At 36.4% G+C, this 20,937-nt stretch overlaps 1 protein-coding gene across 5 annotated transcripts in view; it reads right to left on the bottom strand.

The window, feature by feature from the left end:
- Positions 1 to 1,756: 1,756 nt before the first annotated feature.
- Positions 1,757 to 20,937, bottom strand: part of REPS1 (RALBP1 associated Eps domain containing 1) — a 70,217-nt gene continuing 51,036 nt past the window's right edge. For 2 of the 5 annotated variants that reach the window (XM_059828555.1, XM_059828571.1), the window contains 10 exons: positions 18,641 to 18,728; positions 17,684 to 17,785; positions 12,135 to 12,207; positions 9,727 to 9,845; positions 8,901 to 8,965; positions 7,587 to 7,772; positions 6,040 to 6,135; positions 5,271 to 5,419; positions 4,521 to 4,626; positions 1,757 to 3,466 (listed from right to left, as the gene is read on the bottom strand). In XM_059828555.1, the coding sequence (XP_059684538.1) occupies positions 3,398 to 3,466; positions 4,521 to 4,626; positions 5,271 to 5,419; positions 6,040 to 6,135; positions 7,587 to 7,772; positions 8,901 to 8,965; positions 9,727 to 9,845; positions 12,135 to 12,207; positions 17,684 to 17,785; positions 18,641 to 18,728 (1,053 nt within the window). In that variant the 3' untranslated portion in view covers positions 1,757 to 3,397. Of the gene's footprint in view, positions 3,467 to 4,520; positions 4,627 to 5,270; positions 5,420 to 6,039; positions 6,136 to 7,586; positions 7,773 to 8,900; positions 8,966 to 9,726; positions 9,846 to 12,134; positions 12,208 to 17,683; positions 17,786 to 18,640; positions 18,729 to 20,937 lie in introns of those variants that run through there. The other 3 variants (XM_059828562.1, XM_059828583.1, XM_059828577.1) reach the window with 3 other exon arrangements.

Genomic DNA, 20,937 nt, shown 5'->3' with positions numbered 1-20,937 from the left:
AGAAACACAGCACACCCCATCCATAAGGGACAGAGACATCTCACACAAGAAACAATGCTGCAAATTTATTTTTTTTTAGTTTTAAGTTTTTATAACCTCAACTTTGTTTATCCCACATAAGACATATTTTCAGCAATAAGAGACCCTCTAGTTCATGTACTATACAATTGCAAGTAAAATGAGGGGCATGTGAAGTACAAAAAAATTGAAAATACTAGCTTACATTGGGTAGAGTTAAGATACTGCTCAAAAAAAGTGGCTTTTCAGCTTTTTACCTTTGCATTTTGGCAATCTTCTCTGCAGTCCAAAGATAGGCAATGAATGGAGAAAAAAAGCAACTCCAAAGCAGGTGGAATGAAGAAAGAGGCACATTAGTAAAAGAAACAAAGGAAATGCAAATCAAACAAGAAAAAAGACACTCCTCCAATCACAAAGTCCAAAGAAACACATTTTGCAGGTGTTTCAGAAAGGCATCCTGCTGTCCATCCATCCTTGCTGGGTACATGAATCACACTGCATATTATTTAGTAGTCTACACTTATACTTTCAATATATAAAGCACATCTCTTGTACAGTACCTAATTCCTTGCCCCAAAGAGCTTACAATCTAAGTTCATAAAAAAGAATGCATCAAGCAGCTGGATCAAGATCAAACAAATGGAGAAGACAGGAAAATAATTTTATAAGGGATTAAAGTTGGGTTACACTACTAAATGAGGTAACTTCTGAACATCTTTGGCAGTGATGTTCTTAAGACATAAGTAATTTTTCAGTTAGAAGCTCTACTGTTTATGAAAAACTGGTTTAAAACGTACTGAAAGATGCATTAAAAGTAATCCACAAAAATTCTTAAAAAAAGACTTGTTGGCAAGACAAAAATGTTCAGATTACCCAAGTTCTTCACTTGAGAAACTAACTTGTTATTCTACTAGACAGATACAGATGTTACAGGAATTCATATGTACACGTCACATTTGAATGTAAAAGGCTTTTTACATTTAAGCTTAAAATGTTAAATTCTGATTTAAGAATCTTGCTGCTATAAACATAGGCTTAATACTTAAATATTAATATGAAAATAGTTCTATTTTAAAAATGTATTTTTAACTTTAAAATAAACTATGGACAAGATACAGTTGGTTTGAAATCAACGTTATTTAACTACAGTGACCCACTTTTCCAAACACTGTTCTTGCTGCTTGGCAGTTATAATAGAAGTGGTTAGTCCAACTTGAAAGTTTTTTAGTTTTGTTTCAGGTTTTAGTTTGTTTTTGGGGTTTGTTTTGTTTTGGGTTTTTTTTTCATTTCCCTAGTTACATTTTTTTTTTGAAGTCAAAGTCTTGCACTTTATCTACTAATTGGCAAGACACAGTTGAAATGCAATTTATGTGTAACCACTGTGCCCATTTAGCTACCATTTTTTAATCCCTTTACATGCAACTAGAAAGTACCATCTTTCATGCAACTATGACATTTGTGTCTTTCATACCAGGGAATTTTGCTTTGGATTATATACATAAGCCATCTGCAACACTTCCACGACATTTGAAAAAATGTTGGAATAGTTACAGTAATAAAAATGAACCCTAATTATCCAGTCTGTATATGATAAACAAAAAGAAATATTTCTTTTTCACTGTAACAAACAGCATATCCAGCAGAAAAATCTGACTTGAGCTATCTTTTTGTAAGAGAAGTAGACGTTAAGAGAATTTCATTTAAGCACAGAAGTGAGACAGTGAGGATAAGGACTGCTAAAAGGCAATCCATTTAGTTTTAATTTGGAAAGATACTCTCAAGGAAATCAAACAAGAAATGAATACTAAAGAACTATACATTTCCTTGATCCAAGTCAGTACTAGCATTTACTTTTCAGAAGTTACAGCTATATTAAGTTTGCTTATAGGAGGATACAAAAGGAGTATAGCCACAGATTACCAAGAGAATTTGATTACTTCTGACCAACAGCTAAAAAATGACGAAAATGGTCAAGGGATTATGATCAACTGTTTCTCGTACATGCCACAAAATTACAAAAAAAGTCCCTGCAGACCTGTAATAAAACCCTCCCCCCTATTTGAATTAGGTTCAATTCCCAGGTAAAGATGAATCAACAAAATTAAAATATTGTGCTGTTTTATTGGTGTAAAAATCACACAATTGCTAGTTCTGATTCTGCAGAGATACATCCATGCAGTTAAACATCTATGATCCCACAGCCAGAAGAAGCCATTAAATAGAATATCTGCTGTTAGTCAGCAATTAATGCAAATTTACATATGAGATCAAAAGGTGTGTATCATACAATATACAACAAATCCTAATACAGTACATCAACCTGAATAGCAGGGTACACTCACTCAGGGAACTCTGTTAAGTGAAGCCTGTCTATATGCCAGAGAAATAAGGCCTGGAAACAAGATGACAGAAGGTACCCCAGAATTCCTAAGAAGCAAACTTCATTTTTTACCTTTTTTTTTTTTTGCTGGGAATTAGAAGTTCATAGAGGTATTGACACATTACTTGACAATACAATTTGTTATAGTGAAGACTGGTGGATGTGTTCTGTTATTAGAAGGTAATGTGTGAAACATGCAATTACAGGTGCTGCTTAGGTAATGTGTAATTAACATGTTAGGGATTTACACCCAACTCTTTTCACAAAAGGGAGGACTGAAAAAGGTCTGTTTGATAGACCACCAATTGTACCATAAATCTTTATATGCATGCAGCTGAATCAGGATCATGAAGGGATAAAATGTGAACACCTGGCAATCTGTGGTTACATACTCTATAATGTATGCCACAAAACCACAAAATCAAATCCAGTTGATATGGCAAACAGCCTGCAAGAACTCTGTCAACCTGAATAAGTTGGTTTATTGCAAAGAGGCAGGCTTTCTAGAATTGTGAACAACTTTCCAATTGTGAAAGGCAGCTCGGGAAGTAACATTGGCTGATGACAGATTACTAGTTTTCCTCTTTTCTGGCACAATAAAATAAATGCCATAGCAAAAGAAGAGTTTATGTGCTTAAAGTTTAAAGTCAACTGATTAGCAATCCTCTTCTGCAAAGATGTTTCAATGGGAAAAAAGAAACCACTAAAAAGTTCCAGTTGGAAATTTTGGCGACAAACTCTGCAAACTCAAGGCCAACAAAGATCACGGATGCCCACAGAAAATGATGTGAGAGGCAGTGTCACATTCAAGGAAAAAGTTTTTTTTTCTCTGTACTGAAATTAAAATACTTAAATACAAGAGTGGACAAATTGACAAAACAGAACCACAACATTTAATGTAGAATACAGTGCACTGAGCTAGATGCATGGATCTTTAAATAGGCTTTGAAACCAATACCCCTTTCAAAATTAGTAAATTCACAGTTAACGGCAGTAGGCTTAGAGGTGAGAGAAGGGTCGAAGTTGTTCCAGTTGGACTTCCAGGGAGATTCTCTCTTCAAGAACATCCTACAAAAGAAAAATTTTCTACTGACTACTCAGAGAATGAATATTAAAAATTCCCTCATGCGATTAAAACTGGTAAACGTCAGCTTCAGTTTTGAGAACTAACATCCATTTCTAGAATCTGGAGAACTCTTCCCGTAATCTGAATAGAAGATTGGCTAGCTAGTAATTCCTCATAAATGAAAATCAATACTTCGCTCAAAGATGAAGCCATTTAGTATTTCTTCATTCCTTTCAAATAACCCAAACCCACAAAGTTGTAACCAGCTGCAAACCCAACTATAATATTTTCAAATGAAGTCTAAAATGTTAAGGGGGTAGAAGCTCTCATCTCAGTTAAAGGATTTGAAACTCTCAATTTTTTTTCCCCAGTTCTTCCTCTTACATGAATTTTATGCACCTTGAGTCTCAAACAGTAACAACTGAAATTCAGGCTTGATAGCTTTTAAAATGGCCTATCTTCCAGTCCAGACAGTACCACATTAATTCATATTTACATTTAAGATTTCTTTTTTTAATTAACTTAATAATTAAAATTAGATATCTTAAGGTAAGAAAGATGGCAAGATAAAGATGTTAAGATGGTGCCTAGGATAAATCCAAAACGATAATAGCTAACCTAGATAAACAGATGACTATTCTTAAACGGCAAGTTTTGTATTCCGGATTATTGTATTTATTTTAAAATATTTATAATTTTATTAAGACTTTAAGGTTTGCTTTTTCCTTCAGAAAGCAGGCCACTTCAGCTGCTCTTCTCAATACTGCTTTTAAAGTATCTGATGACCACAACAGCTACCCTGAATTATTAAGTTAAGAGTTCTGCTTTTTTATTTTTAGTGTAGCTGGAAGAAAATAAATACACCGAAAAATGTATTTTGTAGTAGTAAAAGTGTCCTTTGGAACTTCACAAAGCTTGTCACAATTAGTTATATTCTATGATCTACAAAAACAACTACATGTTTTCTATCATTGGTTTGCAGAGATGCCTGTTACTGTGCATCACTAACATCTTGCCCTCTCGGGCTCCTCTCTTAAACAAAGATTATGGAATTACCTTTAGTTGCTGCTGTAGTTCACTATTCAATCTGGCCAAAACAGTGTTGGTTTCTTTGTTACGTCTGATTGATGCCTGAATTGCCTTCTTGTCTTTCCCCACTGATCTGAGAATATATTAGAAGCATTGTAATAAGTCATTTCGTTGCTTAGCTGAATATCTCATTTATAGTCCCTCTTTTTTAAATGAGCAGAATCCTCTTTTCAAATTTTTTAAACTTGTTACACTGTTAATTTTCCCTCTTCTGCCTGGCTTGATTAACCTTGTTTGTTTGCATGGAAGCCACATATACCTGGTTTCAAGGAAACAGCAAGATTTTAAACAAGCACATTTTAAAAACTTGTCATAATCAATTTTCTGAAGTCCCAACACACCGTACCACATGCATTTACCTCTAAGTGACTAATGTAATAGTCTACTTTCATGCTAGGACACAAAGACTATACATTTTGGGCTGTTCATAGCAACCGTTATTTAAAATTAAACACTGCATCTTAATACTTCCACCACTTCTTTCCAACATACTTGCAGAAGTTAAAAGAGTTCACATTCCAAAATTCAAGATCTCTAAAAGGTCACTCAGTAGTAGAGGCTTTGGGATGATCTTGTTTAAAGCCAAAAATCTTTAAACTGTTAAATTAATCTTATTCAAACACATTGAAATGGTTTGCAACTCCTAGAACAAAGTGTATATGCTGTTTAAATGTAAACTTTCCAGTAACAGATGTATTTATACACTTCTTGGGTTACCTAGGAATAGATGGCTGTGAAGCAAGAACAGCAGCTATGACACCTGTTTTCTGTGTATGTTCCTCAGCTTCAGGTCTTAGCTCATCTTCTGATTTTAATCTTCTGCGAATAGGCTTTGGTGGTGGAGCAAGTGGGGTAGTGCCTTTACCCTGAAGAGGAAAACACAGCCTATTAATTCTCACAAACCGTGGTTTACTTAGATTATAACCTGGTAATTCGTTTGTGTTACATATTCTTAAACCAGTTACTGAGCTAGCTGAATTTACAACCTATCAGATATTTTCTGATGGACATCTAGCTGCATTCGCTTATGGTCTAGAAAAAACCTTACATACTAAATCCTACCCCCTGGTGAAAGGGCAGTAAGTTGCTACACACTGACGAAGAACCGTGCGAGCAGAAACACCATGGTACAACTGACAATTGCAAATACGTAATGTGTCAGAGCACGCTTTCCCCCCAGTAATTTTGTGTCTGTAACAAAAACAAGCTACTATTAACGAAGTTCTGCACTAAAAGTTTTGCTCCGTTTCAAAAATTTGAACACTTACAAGTATCTTAATTTTCTGCTATCTCAAGAATAAAGCTAATCACGAACATCATCTGATGCAAAAATTCACCATACACATGCCTATTTCAAGCACATATTGGACCTAAGAAAACTGGGTTCAGGTAGAAGTGTATAAAGTTGCTGTTGCAAATCAAAACAGTTGTATAATTTCATATACATCAGACAACTGCACTCTCCTTCCAAGTGTACTTTGCATACCGCACTAGTGGGGACATTAGCAGGTGCTTTGTCTTCAACTCTTCCATCTGCTTTGGCAACTCTAAGAGAACTTGCAGAATCAGAGGGCTTTTCAACCTAAAAGGATATGAACTATGTTTAGAAAACTACTTCTTAACAAATATTTTGTTCAGCAACAGTCAGAATAAATAGAAGTATGCTGTGTTTCTGATACATTAATACAGTTAACACCTAAAATTCCAGTTCAATTCTTTAGAAGCACAGGCTGGAATACAACAACACCTGCATTGGAGCAAAACCATCTAAAACTATCTTGGTCCCAAACACTGTTTTGGCCTGGGAGCAGCTTACAGAAGAGGCACATAGTAAAAAGCTGTACTTCCAGAATCAGTAGTCAGACCTGTATTTTGATGCAGAAATTAAGATTCGATACAGAATCTAAAAACCACTATGAAAAAAAGATTAAATAGTTACTTGAAGGTACTCTGCTCTCAAGCATTGTATTCCAGATGTTGGAAGACCTCCGAATAAAGTCAAATCCCCAATGTTATGAGGCACTGTATAGTAAAAAAGAGGCTGTGTCCTGATGATAAAACTGCTACAGCTGTTTCTGCTATTACATTACCACCATTATCTCTTTGTTACTGCCAAAGATTAATCCCTCCAGTGGAACACAATGCAACTGTTCCCCATCCACCTCAAAGCAAAACAATCAGCAAGCTTAACTTAAGCAGTTTTCAGTGGCAGCTTACGCTAACATAGCTGATTTTGAAATGAGGTACACGGAGAGTGCTCAAACAGTTCTACATCATTGACCTTCCTGATTAAGGGAAGCAAGAACATGCTGCTGATAGTTGGAAGAACTTTAGAGCACCACAGGTACTTTTGCAACTGAGGATGCAGAAGTGCCCCAGAGAACTTACAATCTGGATGAAGCCTACAAATTAGGAAAAGAAAATACGAAGTAATTAATGTAATAGCAGTAAGCTATTATGACATTAATAGGAACAAACCCTGAGGCTTCCAAACTTTTAAGTCCTGTGTTTGTAGTAGGAAACAAGGTTTTGTAAACATCTCTAACAATCTATTATAGAAGGATGCCAGAACTCTATTCACTTTAACTGTCTGTCCAATGGCTTTGAACAAAACCAAATTAGTAGGGTTTTAGCAGATGTTTACAATACCTGACAGTCATCTCATTTATTAGTATAGACTACTTTAAAACTTACCAGCAAATCATTCGGAAGGCTGGCAAGACTGAGCAGAAGAAAAAAGTTTTACCTGTGCTAAGTCTTAAATGCACCAACACAGTTATGTTTGTGCACATATATGCTAGTAAGTACAAAATCTTTCAAATTACAATCAATAACTGAGAAGAAAATTTCTTCTGCCTAGGTAGTTGGCAGTTACTAAAAAAGTGTAGCAGTGTCTAATGTAATTGCATTCTAGCAATGGATTGGGACACCATAAAAAACCCCACTGAGTTCAAACAGCAGAAGTAGGTTTTAACAAAGTCTCATAACTGTAGGTGGTGTTAAGCAATTGACAAGATCTTCACTTCTGCTCACCTGCAAGACTTCTGAGTGTGTTTCTATTTCATCTTCTTCCTCTTTGTTTACACCTGAAACAGCAAATGCCTCAAACTGGCTGAAGTCTGCAAAATTTGGCTGTTCTGGTATTTGCTGAGGTGAGGTACTGGTATGAGCTATTAGGCCTTCAGCATCTACTGGGCGATGCACATGGGGACCTGCACCCTGCAATAAAGTAACAAAAATATTTAGTGACATTGTTCTTAACATAGTTTTCTGATGCAAAGAATCTTGCCAAACAACAGTTTGTGACAGAACGTTAAAGATTATTTGCCTTTTTAGTGGGCAAAGATTTATGTCCTGTCAGTAGGACAAAGTGCATCTCACCCAAGACACGAACAGAGAGACCACTCTCTGCATTTATAAAAATAGAGAAATATTTAAGAGAAAAGGAAGTTCAATCAGATGTGGTATTATCCAGAGAATAAGATGCACCGTAGGACTATCTAGACTGATTGGACAGTAGATGTTTCTGCTGTAACACAGTCCAGCTTGGCTCTGTCAGGCTTGATACAGATTTTTAGCCTAGTTCCATAGGGAGACATGCTTATGTGATCACACTGTATGGAATATGTATGGTCATTGTACCATCTTTTCCTTGAAGACGATTTCTGGATCCACTGAATGACTTCAATTGCTGCTAACTCAAGACTGTAACAAGTAGCTGCTGCTGAAGAACAACTGAAAAGCAATTTTATCTGTCTCATATCAGATCTGCACAGCAGTTGAAGGATTCAGCTGGTTAAGACAAAGAAAAAACAACTTTTCCAGGATTTGTTTTCTACGAAATCAGCTAACTGAACTGACTCAGACCAGGATTTTAAAGGTCACCAAGTCTATGACAGAGGAAGAAGTGGGATCACTCCTTTTGGGAGCAGGCATGTTATGTAAAACTATACCCTGTGCCAGACAAGGATGAAAGACAAACACTTATTTTGCAAAACTTTGAAAGATTGCTCTCACAGTCTGTGTTACAGCCTATTAGCTACACAGGGACAGGTAAAGAAACATGGAAGTGTAACTTTCCTCTCTTTCCTACAACGCAGAGCTCCAGAGCCACTCACTCCCCCTCAATCTCTACGTTAATCCCTTCCCATGATTCCACCAGAAGCAATTCTTTATTCAGGAATAGCTAACATCTGACTATAGTCCAGGTTTTGCCATCATTCACATCCTGGTGGTTTCAAAAAATACCAAGCAATACTACTCATTTTAGAGAGAAGTTAAAATTCGGAGTTAGATAAAAATGATGAACCAAGTTAGAGTACAATTTTTCAACAGTGACAACATCACCTGTGAAGGCTGTGGTCTTGGAGGCACTGCAGGGGGATAGGCAACAACTCCAGCCTGTTGCTGTCCTGTAAAAGAGGCATTGCATTCGGCCAAGATTATTACTCTTCACATTAAAGTGCTATCTAATTTTTTGACTTGTCAACATGAAGAAATCCTGCATTTTGCCTACATAGTAACCTGTCACATTGAGGACCATAACTGCAACGTCATCTCCTTTCAAATTTTCAAACAGACAAAACAAGGAATCAGAACATGATCTCATACTTTGGTCCAGCTCGAAGTACAGTCGTGGTCATACTTTTCTGATCTTAGTCCTTTTTTCTTTTGCCCTTATTATACACTCTTAACATTTTCTCATACTTTGTCATCCTGAATTGGGAAATACTGACAAGTCAGAAGTACAATAAAAATCCTTAAGCAGAGCATCAGAAGTGACATTTAATCATTTCCTCTGAAGTGAAATACATAACAACCCTCTCTAATACATCTATTACCAAAAGAACTCCTCTTGAAAATTTACTGGCAGATGCAATTCATTGCACGTGGGTGCACTACCAAAATGTTATTTCCTGACTTTGCTTCCCACATTCATCTAAAGGGCTACAATGCCAGCATTCAGAATTTACTTCTAAATTACCTGTTTAAGAAAAGTGGAGTACAAATTTTAATACAGACAGGAAGAGTGACAGCATTTTCAGTGTTTTCATTCAGAAGCAGTGTTTTAAAAAAAACACACACTAAATCTTTCTTCAGAGGAAAAAAAATTGTCTGCTTCAGGAATATATGTGCTGAAAAACAATATACACTAGGAATACAGTATAGCTACCTGGGGTAACTGAAAAGGATCTGTTCATATCTAAAGATGATGATCGAGAATGAGAAGGATGAGGCCTTGGAGGGGGTGGTGGTGGCGCAGTGTTATCTGGAGATGTTCCTGAATGTGATCTGCAAAACATATAAGCTTCTGTAGTGATTTTTAGGCAGCTACAACAGAATCAAAATTCAAAAGTTCTTCAAAGCATGCAATTAAAAAATAAAGTTTGACAGATGGAAAAGAGCCTGATTGCCATTGATTCTGAAGATTGCAAAATCAGTTTTAAACTTCTGGTATTCCTTGATTTCACAATTGTTTTTATATTTCTCTTTACTTAAATCTCCGTTATCCAAATTATTCTTACATTACCACAAGTAATTTATCTTCAGGAAACCAACAGCTTGATACACATCCCAAACAATGATAGTTCAGGAACAGAGAATCCTAAATATGGTAATTACATTTAGATGGTAGTCACTATAATTTGCAAAGTATGTAAGATGTAGTCAACTTCATGATTAGGTTTTAAACAGGTTAAGTTCAACGTCACTGAAGAAAAATACTAAGTTTCTGTTGGACCTGCCTCCAGGTATATCAAGCTTAAGGATATATCTCAGTGTACGACATAGCTATTTAATTCTCTGCCTGAAATTTTCCAAATCTATATACTCGGTAGCATCTTCAGAAATTTTAACTCATTCTTAGGTAGGATCACCATCTAGTGGATACCTATTGTAAGTTCATCGAGGACTCATGCAGAAAGGATAGAAGGATGAACTACTGCACTAAGTGCCATTTAGGTGGGATTTATTGTATACAGAATTTTTGTACAGCTTCCATTTAAAAGCAGCTTGCAGAAACTTCCTAATTAGTCCAATTTGAGCAAGACAGATTTACTGAATCATTGACATGAATACGGCTACTCTTTTATTCAACTCATAAATAAGTGATAAAATCTTTTCTATGACTGACTTCTGTAACATTCTTCTGTAACTATCATAAGATATAAAACTAGGAGAGGTAAGAGGTACTTAAGTCGCGCAAAACCTGAAATTCCTGAATGTGTAAAAGTCCAGACAGAAAATTGAGTTAACGCAATAGAAAAATCTGCTTCCTTAATATAGTCTCCAGGACAATGCTTCTTTAACACTGAGTAACCCTCCAGCTGATGAAATAGAAATCTAATTACCTTGACTCCTAGGGTCATCACTCTAGCTAGTCTAGTATAAAAGGCACAAGATAAAAAAGGGAGGAAGGAGTTTAAGGACACTCCTGAAATATCATTATCTGACATAGCCATTGTCAGTTTTTGCTTTTTGAAAATACAAAAAGTACTCTGGACTAATGGTAGGGTTAAGGACAATGTCACCTCTGTAGATAAAGCTGCAATGGGGAGAAGAGATATCAGTGGAAGGAAGTAAAAGAGGAAGTGGGAGAAAAATTTTCTGGGTGGACAGTGCCAGAATTGCCAGATATGGACAGAAGCTACCTGTGCCATAAAGCATCAACTCATCAGAAAACTTCACTCATCTACACAAGTTCAGCAACAGAATCCAACCCAAAATCAGAGATGAAAAGAACATGTTGGACCCATCATATTGATTGTGCAGAAACACACAGAAGCAGGACAATCAGATTTGCCATTAAGTAACAATGGAGGAAAGACGTTTTCAAGCTGCTGTACTGAAAGGCAATTGCAAATCTTTTTTTGCTATTGAAGTCACCCTAATTATTTTTGTTTTGAAACTTACCTCTGAAACTGATTGTAAGATGGTTAATGGCGTAGCTGGTTTTTAATCCTATTCAGGCAGATTTAATGGGAACAATTAGCACCAGCTAGTACAGCACATTCTCTTTTGTCAAACAATGCAGTTGTTGGTTATGTGCTTGCATAGCTTCCTCCAGTCCCTTAATTTATGTTGGGCCTATGACTGCCCTTCGTTTTATAAAAGCCCATTATTAAAAAAGATGAGTTACTGCCATGGTACTTCTAATTTATGTTTTATTCTTCTTTTATGCTACAAAGTCACAATGTCCTTCTCCATTAATGCCTAATAGATATTTTTAAAAATACAAAAAACTGGTTTCAAGTAACATCATGATCTCCTGTGCATACATTCCCTTGTGTTTACGAAGAAAGTCTTTATCAAGATTTCTTGATTTCAAGAGTTTCATTTGACTGGCCAATCCCAAACAACTTTTTAGACTACATTATTTTTTAATTTTCACTTTACAAATTAACAGGAACAGCATACACTGTTAATGCATTAGAAAACAGACTGCCTCCAGATTCCCAAGTGTTAAAGTTAAGAATCTCTTTAGCCATCATTTTACAAGCTAGTTGTCAAACAACCAGAAGCTCAGAACAGGCTTCTTTAAACACCTTTTATTTATTTTTTTTCAGTTGCTACTCTACTGACCGTTGCCGCGTTACAGTGCTTCCAATTTGCTCTGGATCTGAAGTATAGGAGTCCGAACTGCTGTAACCATCTGCTGGTAAGAGAAAGTACAAAGTTTCGTATTTGTTTTGCATCATTAATATACGCTAACAGATATAGGTAATATATAATTTAAAATATCCAATTTTTATATTTTTTTAAAAAAAGGTTTATGTCCTTGTATTGCTTCTCTGTAAGGTTTCATTTGGGCAGGGTTCAAAATCCTTGAGTCTGAATAATTGAAGGATCCAATACAAACCAACTCTCCTCGCCCAATACTGAGCTGTTGGTTACCACTGGGATGTACCGAAGAATAAACAATGACAATAACATTGTATTTAAAATACAAAATGTAAGTTTCATAAGCTATAATTTTTAAACACTTGACATTCTATCAGGTCAACAATCTAGCCAACAAGAGTAAGGGGCATCAAAAAAAAAAAGCAAGAAGTAGGACATGCTTGATTTTAGAAGTGCTGAAGTATTGTCACCAACCTTAGAAGTTAGAAAAAGAAAGAGACAGGCACAGTACACAGATGAACTCAGTAGCTTTGCTACTTCCGTAAATTCTGTACCTTCAAGGCTGGTAGTCAGCTCTGTTTTGGAATAAATCTTTTTAGAAGTTTTCAGCTTTTGATTAAGGCAACCTATAAAAATGAAAGATGCTATTACAGCACCAGGTAGTCAGTTTCCTTAAGGACATCCTTACCCTCAAAAGCTGTGCAAAGCTTGAGGTTTTTTCCCCAGAAATGAGGAGTCTCACAAAAAAAAAAACCCCACAAGTTTTGCGTGGAATAAACGTAGACAGAAAAATGGCTCTCAGAATAATCTATCACAAGGGATCATTCCAGAGCACCTGGTAAAGCACAATTCAAGGTGGAAAGTCACTGGAGCAATGAAACTCACCTGATTAGTTATCAGTAAAGAGGAAAATTCTACTCAAGAACATCAAGATTTTTTTCTTAATTACCTAGTTTCAAAGGATTACTTTAACCTCCCAGGGCACTGAAGTTCTCCAAAGTGTTAAGACACATTGACCAGGACCCAGAGACAAGAATCCTGCAGAGATTACTTTCCTGTTTAGCAAGGTGCATTCTTATCTGTTATTTTTTTTCCTTAAAACTGCAGCTACATTAATCTAGTGAAGTTGGCTTGAGACCTTTACCATACAGTCAGCTAAGGAATACTGCACTTCAAGTGAATTTCAGATTAAAAGTTATTTTGCAGGTTTACAGCTGTGTCTATTCAATGATGGCTACAGAGAATTAAAAACATGGTATCTACATACACATTCTTTAAACAAAAGAAACAGAAATGGCTACCATGAGATGACATTTAAGTTTTCAAAGATCAAGTGGGAAAATTAAGTTTTAAGCAGAAGTTGGTTACATGGTGAGTGAAATTATCTCTCTCCAATCCAAACATCTCTAGTACTGAGTATATTTCTCAAGCCATTCAGGATGTAATATAACCTAGTCAAACAAGAATTCATGTAATCACACTTCTAAAGAGGAAAAAGTATGTCCTTCTGGACCAAAAGGTTTTACATCGTTTCAGTACAAACCAACTGGTTTTACACTGATAATAGAAAAAGTATTTCTAAATCAATTTCAAAGACATTTGGACAGTAAACAATTTCAATGGTTATATAAGGCAAAGGACAGTCACTTAGCAAATGTAATCTTGATACTGCACCAATATTGGCTAATCCAAACTCATGAGTTTGAACACCATCTTAAGTGTTACAGAATCCTTTTTCAGTATTTCCAGTAACATAAGCATGATGGTCCGGTGAAGTTCTTATTATGAAGGATATAGAGACTTTTGCAATGTTTTTTTGTCCTCAAGGGAAGTTTCTACTTTTCAATGTTAGCAATACAAGTTAGTCTTCAGCTTTGTTTGTATTTCATTATGAAGGAAGGTAATTTAGATTATCCTTATCTTCTGATTGCAGTATTCATGATGTTGTTTATATCATTTGGCAGGAGTTTAAAATAACATATTCACAAACTTGTCCTTAATGACATATTGAAGTAGCATGCTGCTTTAAAGTTAAAACAATCCGGGATAACAGCAGTTATTTTTGCTGCTTTTATTTTTACTTGCATAATAACAGTTTCAACATTGTGTGTGTCCAGCAATCAGAAGAATTATTGACAAACTTTTCCAGTTATCACTTTCTGAGGTTATAGATCCCCCCTCCTTTGTTCCAAATCACACAGCTTGCACAGAAACACAACTGTGCAGTGCATATGCCTACTGACTTCTTTCTTATCTCATGCAACAGAAAAGTTTGACCCTGCTTCCTGGCTTAGGTCTGAGCTATCTACAAATTCATAACTTCCAAGCTGAATTACTGTTGATGTAAAGCATGGAAAATAAGGACAAAATGCTAATTTTTCAACATCAAGATGATGCTTATAAATCTCTATTAGTTATCAGTTCAAGTACTATTTTAACATATTGACCCATGAACAGTAGACTATGAGAAGTAGAATAATTAACCTGCATCTCAATTTTTATCAATAAAACACTAAAAAATTTTTACTCTTCTGTACAATGCAGAAAAAAGCATGTGAACCTATGAACAAAATATTCTAGAAGAAATGTTCTTAAGAATATTGATTTATGAAACACTTCCAAAACAGCGATATATATATATAAAACCACTTCGAAAGAGACCTGCTTAAATTAATACCGAGACTCCCTATTCTCAGATGAATTCTAGCACAACTAAACAAAAACAAGCAACTAAAGCAAACACTGAAAAATGAGTCCAGCCCAATAACTCAAGGAAGCACACTATAGACATTGTCACTGATTTAGTATAGAAAGTGTTCAGATACACTACTAAAGCATGACACTAAAGAACATTAAGAAATGTAATTACCAATACAGCAAGTCTGCACAAAAAAAGAAATCCTGTTAGCTTTATAGTGTTTTTTTAAGCATCAGAAATTAATTTTCTAGAGTTAGTGTGTATTGAATGATTTCTTCAGGATTCACCTGAAATGTGTTAACTATCCAAATTACTTACAATATCGAGAAGAACCATTTCTTCAGAAAAAGGATGGGCATCCCATGATAACTACAGTTTGAGGTACTACAGGGTGGCTTTATGTTACACTGCAATGAGGTTTGTTTTATTTCACTACATTCTTCCGTTGAGGGAAGAACGCTTCTTGGTATAATCACAGTTACAGGCCCTTTTTCAAAGGTTACACTATACTTGGATAAGGAAAAAGGAGTAGAACAGAAGGGCTCTCAGAACTTAAATCCTGCATATGGTAGCAGTTGCCCCACTAAAAGACCGTATCTGTTCGTTCATTCTTTTGCATCAAAAGACTACCTAGGTGTTCAAGGAATGTGTGGACGAGGCGTTGTGGGACATGGTTTAATGGACATGGGTGTTAGTTGACGGTTGGACTTGATGATCTTACAGGTCTTTTCCAACCTTAGTGATTCTGTGATTCTGTGTGATTCTGTGAAAAAAATAGAGCTCTGCTTGAAAAGGAAAAGACAGACAGGCTCAAGACATTGCTCAGAATGAAGACTGCCACTGAAACAGAGTTCATGAGGAAAACAGAGCACATTGCAAGAAGGCACCTTCTAAATTACTCCTGTATTACAAACCAACCAAAATACTTCTGTCTTAATACTGCACAGCAAATGACTCAAAGTAATGAGTTCTTCAAACCTTATTTTTACTGAAGAAAAGTTCTCAGCTTAAAGAAAACAAAATACCCTCAAGAAACAGACTCCAGAGATTTATTCAGGCTACATATAACTGGGGACCTCTCCCAATATTAGACAAGTAGACTAATCAAACCAAAATAATGCAAAATGCTTTGGACACAGGAGATACTGAAAATCAAAACGGCTATTAGAAGCAAATAAACACTTGAAAAGCTATACCTAAAAAAGAAATCTAGAAGTCTATCATATTTTCTTAGTAGCTGAACCAGATGAGAAGTGCCTGAAAATTTTGTGGTCAACAGGTTTTCACTCTTCAGAAAACATGTTGTTACATGGTTCTGAGGAAGCAGAAACAAATGCTACTTAGTCAATTCCACTTCCTATACATTTCAATTTCTCATCCTAAGATTAAAAAAGAAAACAGGAAGATGGAAAAGAGCTGACAAAACCGAACTTTTCACAGAATCACAGAATCACTAAGGTTGGAAAAGACCTGTAAGATCATCAAGTCCAACCATAAAAAAACCCCAAAAAACCAAAAAAACCCCAACCAAACAAAAAAACCCCAAACCACCAAAACCAAAAAACCCACACATCCACAAAAAACCAAAACTACCCACAAACCACACCACAACCCACACCAAAAACAAACTACCCACACCACACAGCACCATGCCCATCAAGCCACACCCCACAATGCCACATCCACACGCTCCTTGAATACCTCCAGGGAGGGTGACTCTACCACCTCCCTGGGCAGCCTGTTCCAATGTTTCACTACTCTCTCAGTAAAGAAATTTTTCCTAATATCCAGCCTGAACCTCCCCTGGTGCAACTTGAGGCCATTTCCTCTTGTCCTGTCGCTAGTCACCTGGGAGAAGAGACCAACACCCACCTCTCTGCAACCCCCTTTCAGGTAACTGTAGAGAGCGATGAGGTCTCCCCTCAGCCTCCTCTTCTCCAGGCTGAACAACCCCAGTTCCCTCAGCCGCTCCTCATAAGACTTGTGCTCCAGACCCCTCACCAGCTTCGTCGCCCTTCTCTGGACACGCTCCAGCACCTCAATGTCCTTCTTGTAGTGAGGGGCCCAAAACTGAACACAGCGTTCGAGGTGCGGCCTCACCAGTGCCAAGTACACAGGGGCACGATCACCTCCCTGCTCCTGCTGGCCACACCATTTCTGATACAGGCCAGGATGCCGTTGGCCTTCTTGGCCACCTGGGCACACTGCTGGCTCATATTCAGCTGGCTGTCAATCAACACCCCCAGGGCCTTTTCTGTGGGGGACCTTTCCAGCCACTCGTCCCCAAGCCTGTAGCGTTGTCTGGGGTTGTTGTTGCCAAAGTGCAGGACCCAGCACTTGGCCTTGTTGAACCTCATACAATTGGCCTGGGCCCATCGATCCAGCCTGTCCAGATCCCTCTGCAGAGCCTTCCGACCCTCGAGCAGATCAACACTCCCACCCAACTTGGTGTCGTCTGCAAATTCACTGAGGGAGCACTCTATCCCGTCATCCAGATCATCAATAAAGATATTAAAGAAGACCGGCCCCAAAACTGAGCCCTGGGGGACTCCACTTGTCACCGGCCGCCAGCTGGATTTCACCCCATTCACCACAAATACATACAGCAGGAAAACATCTCCAGTGACATCAGCAGAACTTTCATTACTACTTTTAATATATACTTCATATCAGAAATGTCTCTGTTCTTAGGATAAGTTTATATAATTTTAGAGCTGCTGTTATCTAGCAAGTTTTCATTCACTGAAGAATACATCAGATCTACATTTTGCATAATGTAAAAAATGAGATCAGAAAGTACTTTGATACTTACTAACTGTATTTCCAGCTGTAAATTTTACAGATGAACTCATTTTGTTTTCTTCTGGGAGATCAGGTGGTTTCACAAGTAGTGGGCTAGTAGGGTTAGCATGATCTAGGTGGAAGAACAAGCGTAATAAACAAATGTATTCAAACTAGCCTTTACTTCTGATGCCAAAGCTTTACATTAGTTTTCTGTGCACACCTGAAGTGCTGCACTCAAGACTAAAATTATTGTATTTTAACACTTTTGGTCTATGAATTATTTTAACTTTGAAGTTTTACATTGTAATAGTGTTATTTCTATTTCTCAGTGTTAAGAGTTGGGAATCTTTACCTATTTACAAGGCTAAGGAAATTTTAAAAGAAACGTGTTGTGGATATGTGTTTATTCTCACATGCTGAAGCCTGTGCATGAGTTAAATGACTTTAGGAAATACTGGCATATTGGGACACATCTGTAAATTGAGACTGCAGTGTTTCTCAAGAAAAATTATCAAACCACCTTGCTTATTTTTGAACAGAGTATTAAAAAAACCCAAAAGGCCTGCCAATACTCCCAAATGCTGTCAAGTTACAAAATAATAAACTCAGTATTTCTGACCACAGTAGAACAAGCTTTATCAATGCAGGCTATGTTCTCCATCTTCACAGTCTCCTTCAGTATTCAATAAGGAAACCCAGACATTATCATGGAGGCCCAAATCAAATCTGCATCATGATGCTCCTGAACTACTCCAAGCAATGATCTCCTACAGATGGTGAAATCCTCACTGTAGCAAATGGCCAATTCAAACTGCATCTATCTGAACAGTACTCTAATTCTTAACTCAGAGACTCTCATTAATTATGCTGGTTACAGCTCCAGATATATTAATCTAAGGAGAAGAAAAAAAGTCAGCATGTTAAAGAAGCAAAGTCAACTCCAATTTTACAAAACTTTCCTCATTAGCAAGAGAAAATATCCTACCACTTCCAGTTCTTTTTAGCTCCATTTCCTGCATGTGAATTTTGCTTGGAGTCATTCTTATGGGAACTGGGTGCACAATCGCAGTGTCCTGTGGAGATGAGAGTTAAGTGATGTTAATCTAGTTTTAAATTGTTCTATTAACAGTCTCTGACACCATGCGAAAAGTAATTTCTAAACAAAATTTTGTAAATTTAATTTTTTTTACAAAGTTCCAAGGAATTGAATATACACATAAAACCAAAGCTCTATAAGCTGAAGTTTCTCTAACGATTTATAAGGTATAAGCTAGCATACTACTTTAAAAGGGCCCTAGAAATGTTTCTATAGATTGCTGTGTTGCAAATAGGACCTGAATTTTACCAGCTTTCCACCATTTTTGGCATACCAGATATCGGTTACTTCAAATGCATCTTCAAAAAAAAAACCAACTTCAAAACCCCACTTCTTGGCTTTTCTCACGATGCCTCAGAAAATTATGGCCTCTTTAGATAGTATGAGTAATTCTCTATAAAAGAGGTACTTTGTAGTAGTTTAGGACAAATGGTTTCAGGAGTCTTTAAAATAGTAAAATCTTCTAAACTTTAGTATAATAAAGTTTAGAGAATATATCTCTAGATAGTTGTCGACCTTACACTTTGGCACTTCCTTTGTAGTTCAGACAAGGACTCCATTTTAATGTACTTTATAGACAGCCCTTTCCACTTGGTCTAGAGGCTGAGTGTAGATAGCTAAAAAAATATCAAAACTTTCATGTCTGTTCACAAGTAACCTAAAAATATGGACATAGCTGTTTGAGGTTTTTTTATTGACATCTATATTCAGAATATATGAATGGGTGGGACAATGACAGCACAAAAAAAATCCCAGATTATATTCTGTCCCTAGAAACAAAAAGAAATTTCAAAGCTACCCATGTATCAGAAATTTAATCTCTTCTGACTACTCAAGTAGATCAATTTCACAAAGCAGCATACATTTACATTAATATTTTCTAAACCTGTTTAAACTGACTTGCACTACTCTTGTTGCAAATACAAGCTTTTAAAACCACCTTCTAGTCACAGCTCAAACACTCTTTTGTTGCACCAGGCTTTTAGGAATAGTTATCACTTTAAAATATGTTGTGGTTTTTTCCCCCTGTAATGGGATTACCATGCAAAGATGACTCTTGCTGTAGCTACTTCAGTCCTCTGCTGTAATCTAATGTGCAGCTACTACAAAAAACATGTCTTGAACAGTTAAATGGATTTTTATATAATGTATTAATTCAGATCATTAATCTAATTTTACACAAAACAACGCTTTACCAACTTTCACTTACAATCGGCAAATTATGTGTCTATACCGGGGGATGAATGTACTGTTTTACTCTTTCCACTTATCTTTTACCTCCAAAGCAGCTGCTTTTCCAACAAAAAGAGAAAAGAACTGGTCTATGAATTTACTTTTTAGTTACTTATTAACAACTGCTTGAGAAAGCTGATTCTCTCCTTTGGGAAAGCAGGAGTTTTTCAATAAATCACTCCTATGCATCACTGTTGAGACTGCTAGAATAAGAAGTCTGCACACTGCCACTGAAAATTTGCTGTCATTTGTTCTTATTTTCTTATGAGAATAAAGACTCTGAAGTATCTATTCCCAAAGTCTGTTACCTTAGCAAGTATCAAAGATGCTCACCATTCCTTAAATTTTTTCCCCACTACAAGCATTGTAAGAAAACGACTCAAGAATGTGATCTCCCAGTATATTTTTTGTATTTCTGTTTGTACATACACACACACACATATATGGCTACGTATGAATTTTCTGTGTATCATCACTGCTCTGCTTTTTAGATTATCAACGTATGGGAAAAATGTCAAACTTCAGATTTCTGTCATTTACTAATTATGGGTAAAAATAAATTAATATCTTATTGTGGAAACAAGACAGTGATAGATGTTTACTGTCAAGCAATTATACACAGTAAGAAGCAACTATAAATTGATTTCCATCAGGTTTACTTCATTAAAACATAAAACAAGTACATTTAAACCAAAAAAGTCTCTCTCAGATGAAAAAGGTCTAGTTTTCACTTTAAGTATGACATGCTTACTAAGGGTAATTCTGAGCACAGGGAACAGTGCAGTTTGAATTCTAGCTTCCAGCATCTAAAAATGCTATTTCCACATAAATATCAGTGTTAACTCAGAGTGGAGCACTGATGTATTTAAAATGTATGTATATTAATGTATTGTATCTTTTCAGAAGTGACCTGTTTAATGCTAACAGCAATTAAATGTGTATTATGTATACCT

Source organism: Gavia stellata, chromosome 2, assembly GCF_030936135.1.
Source record: "Gavia stellata isolate bGavSte3 chromosome 2, bGavSte3.hap2, whole genome shotgun sequence".
NCBI lineage: Eukaryota > Metazoa > Chordata > Aves > Gaviiformes > Gaviidae > Gavia > Gavia stellata.
The sequence above is the reverse complement of the archived record's forward strand: the minus strand, read 5'-3'. Positions and strand labels throughout refer to the sequence as shown.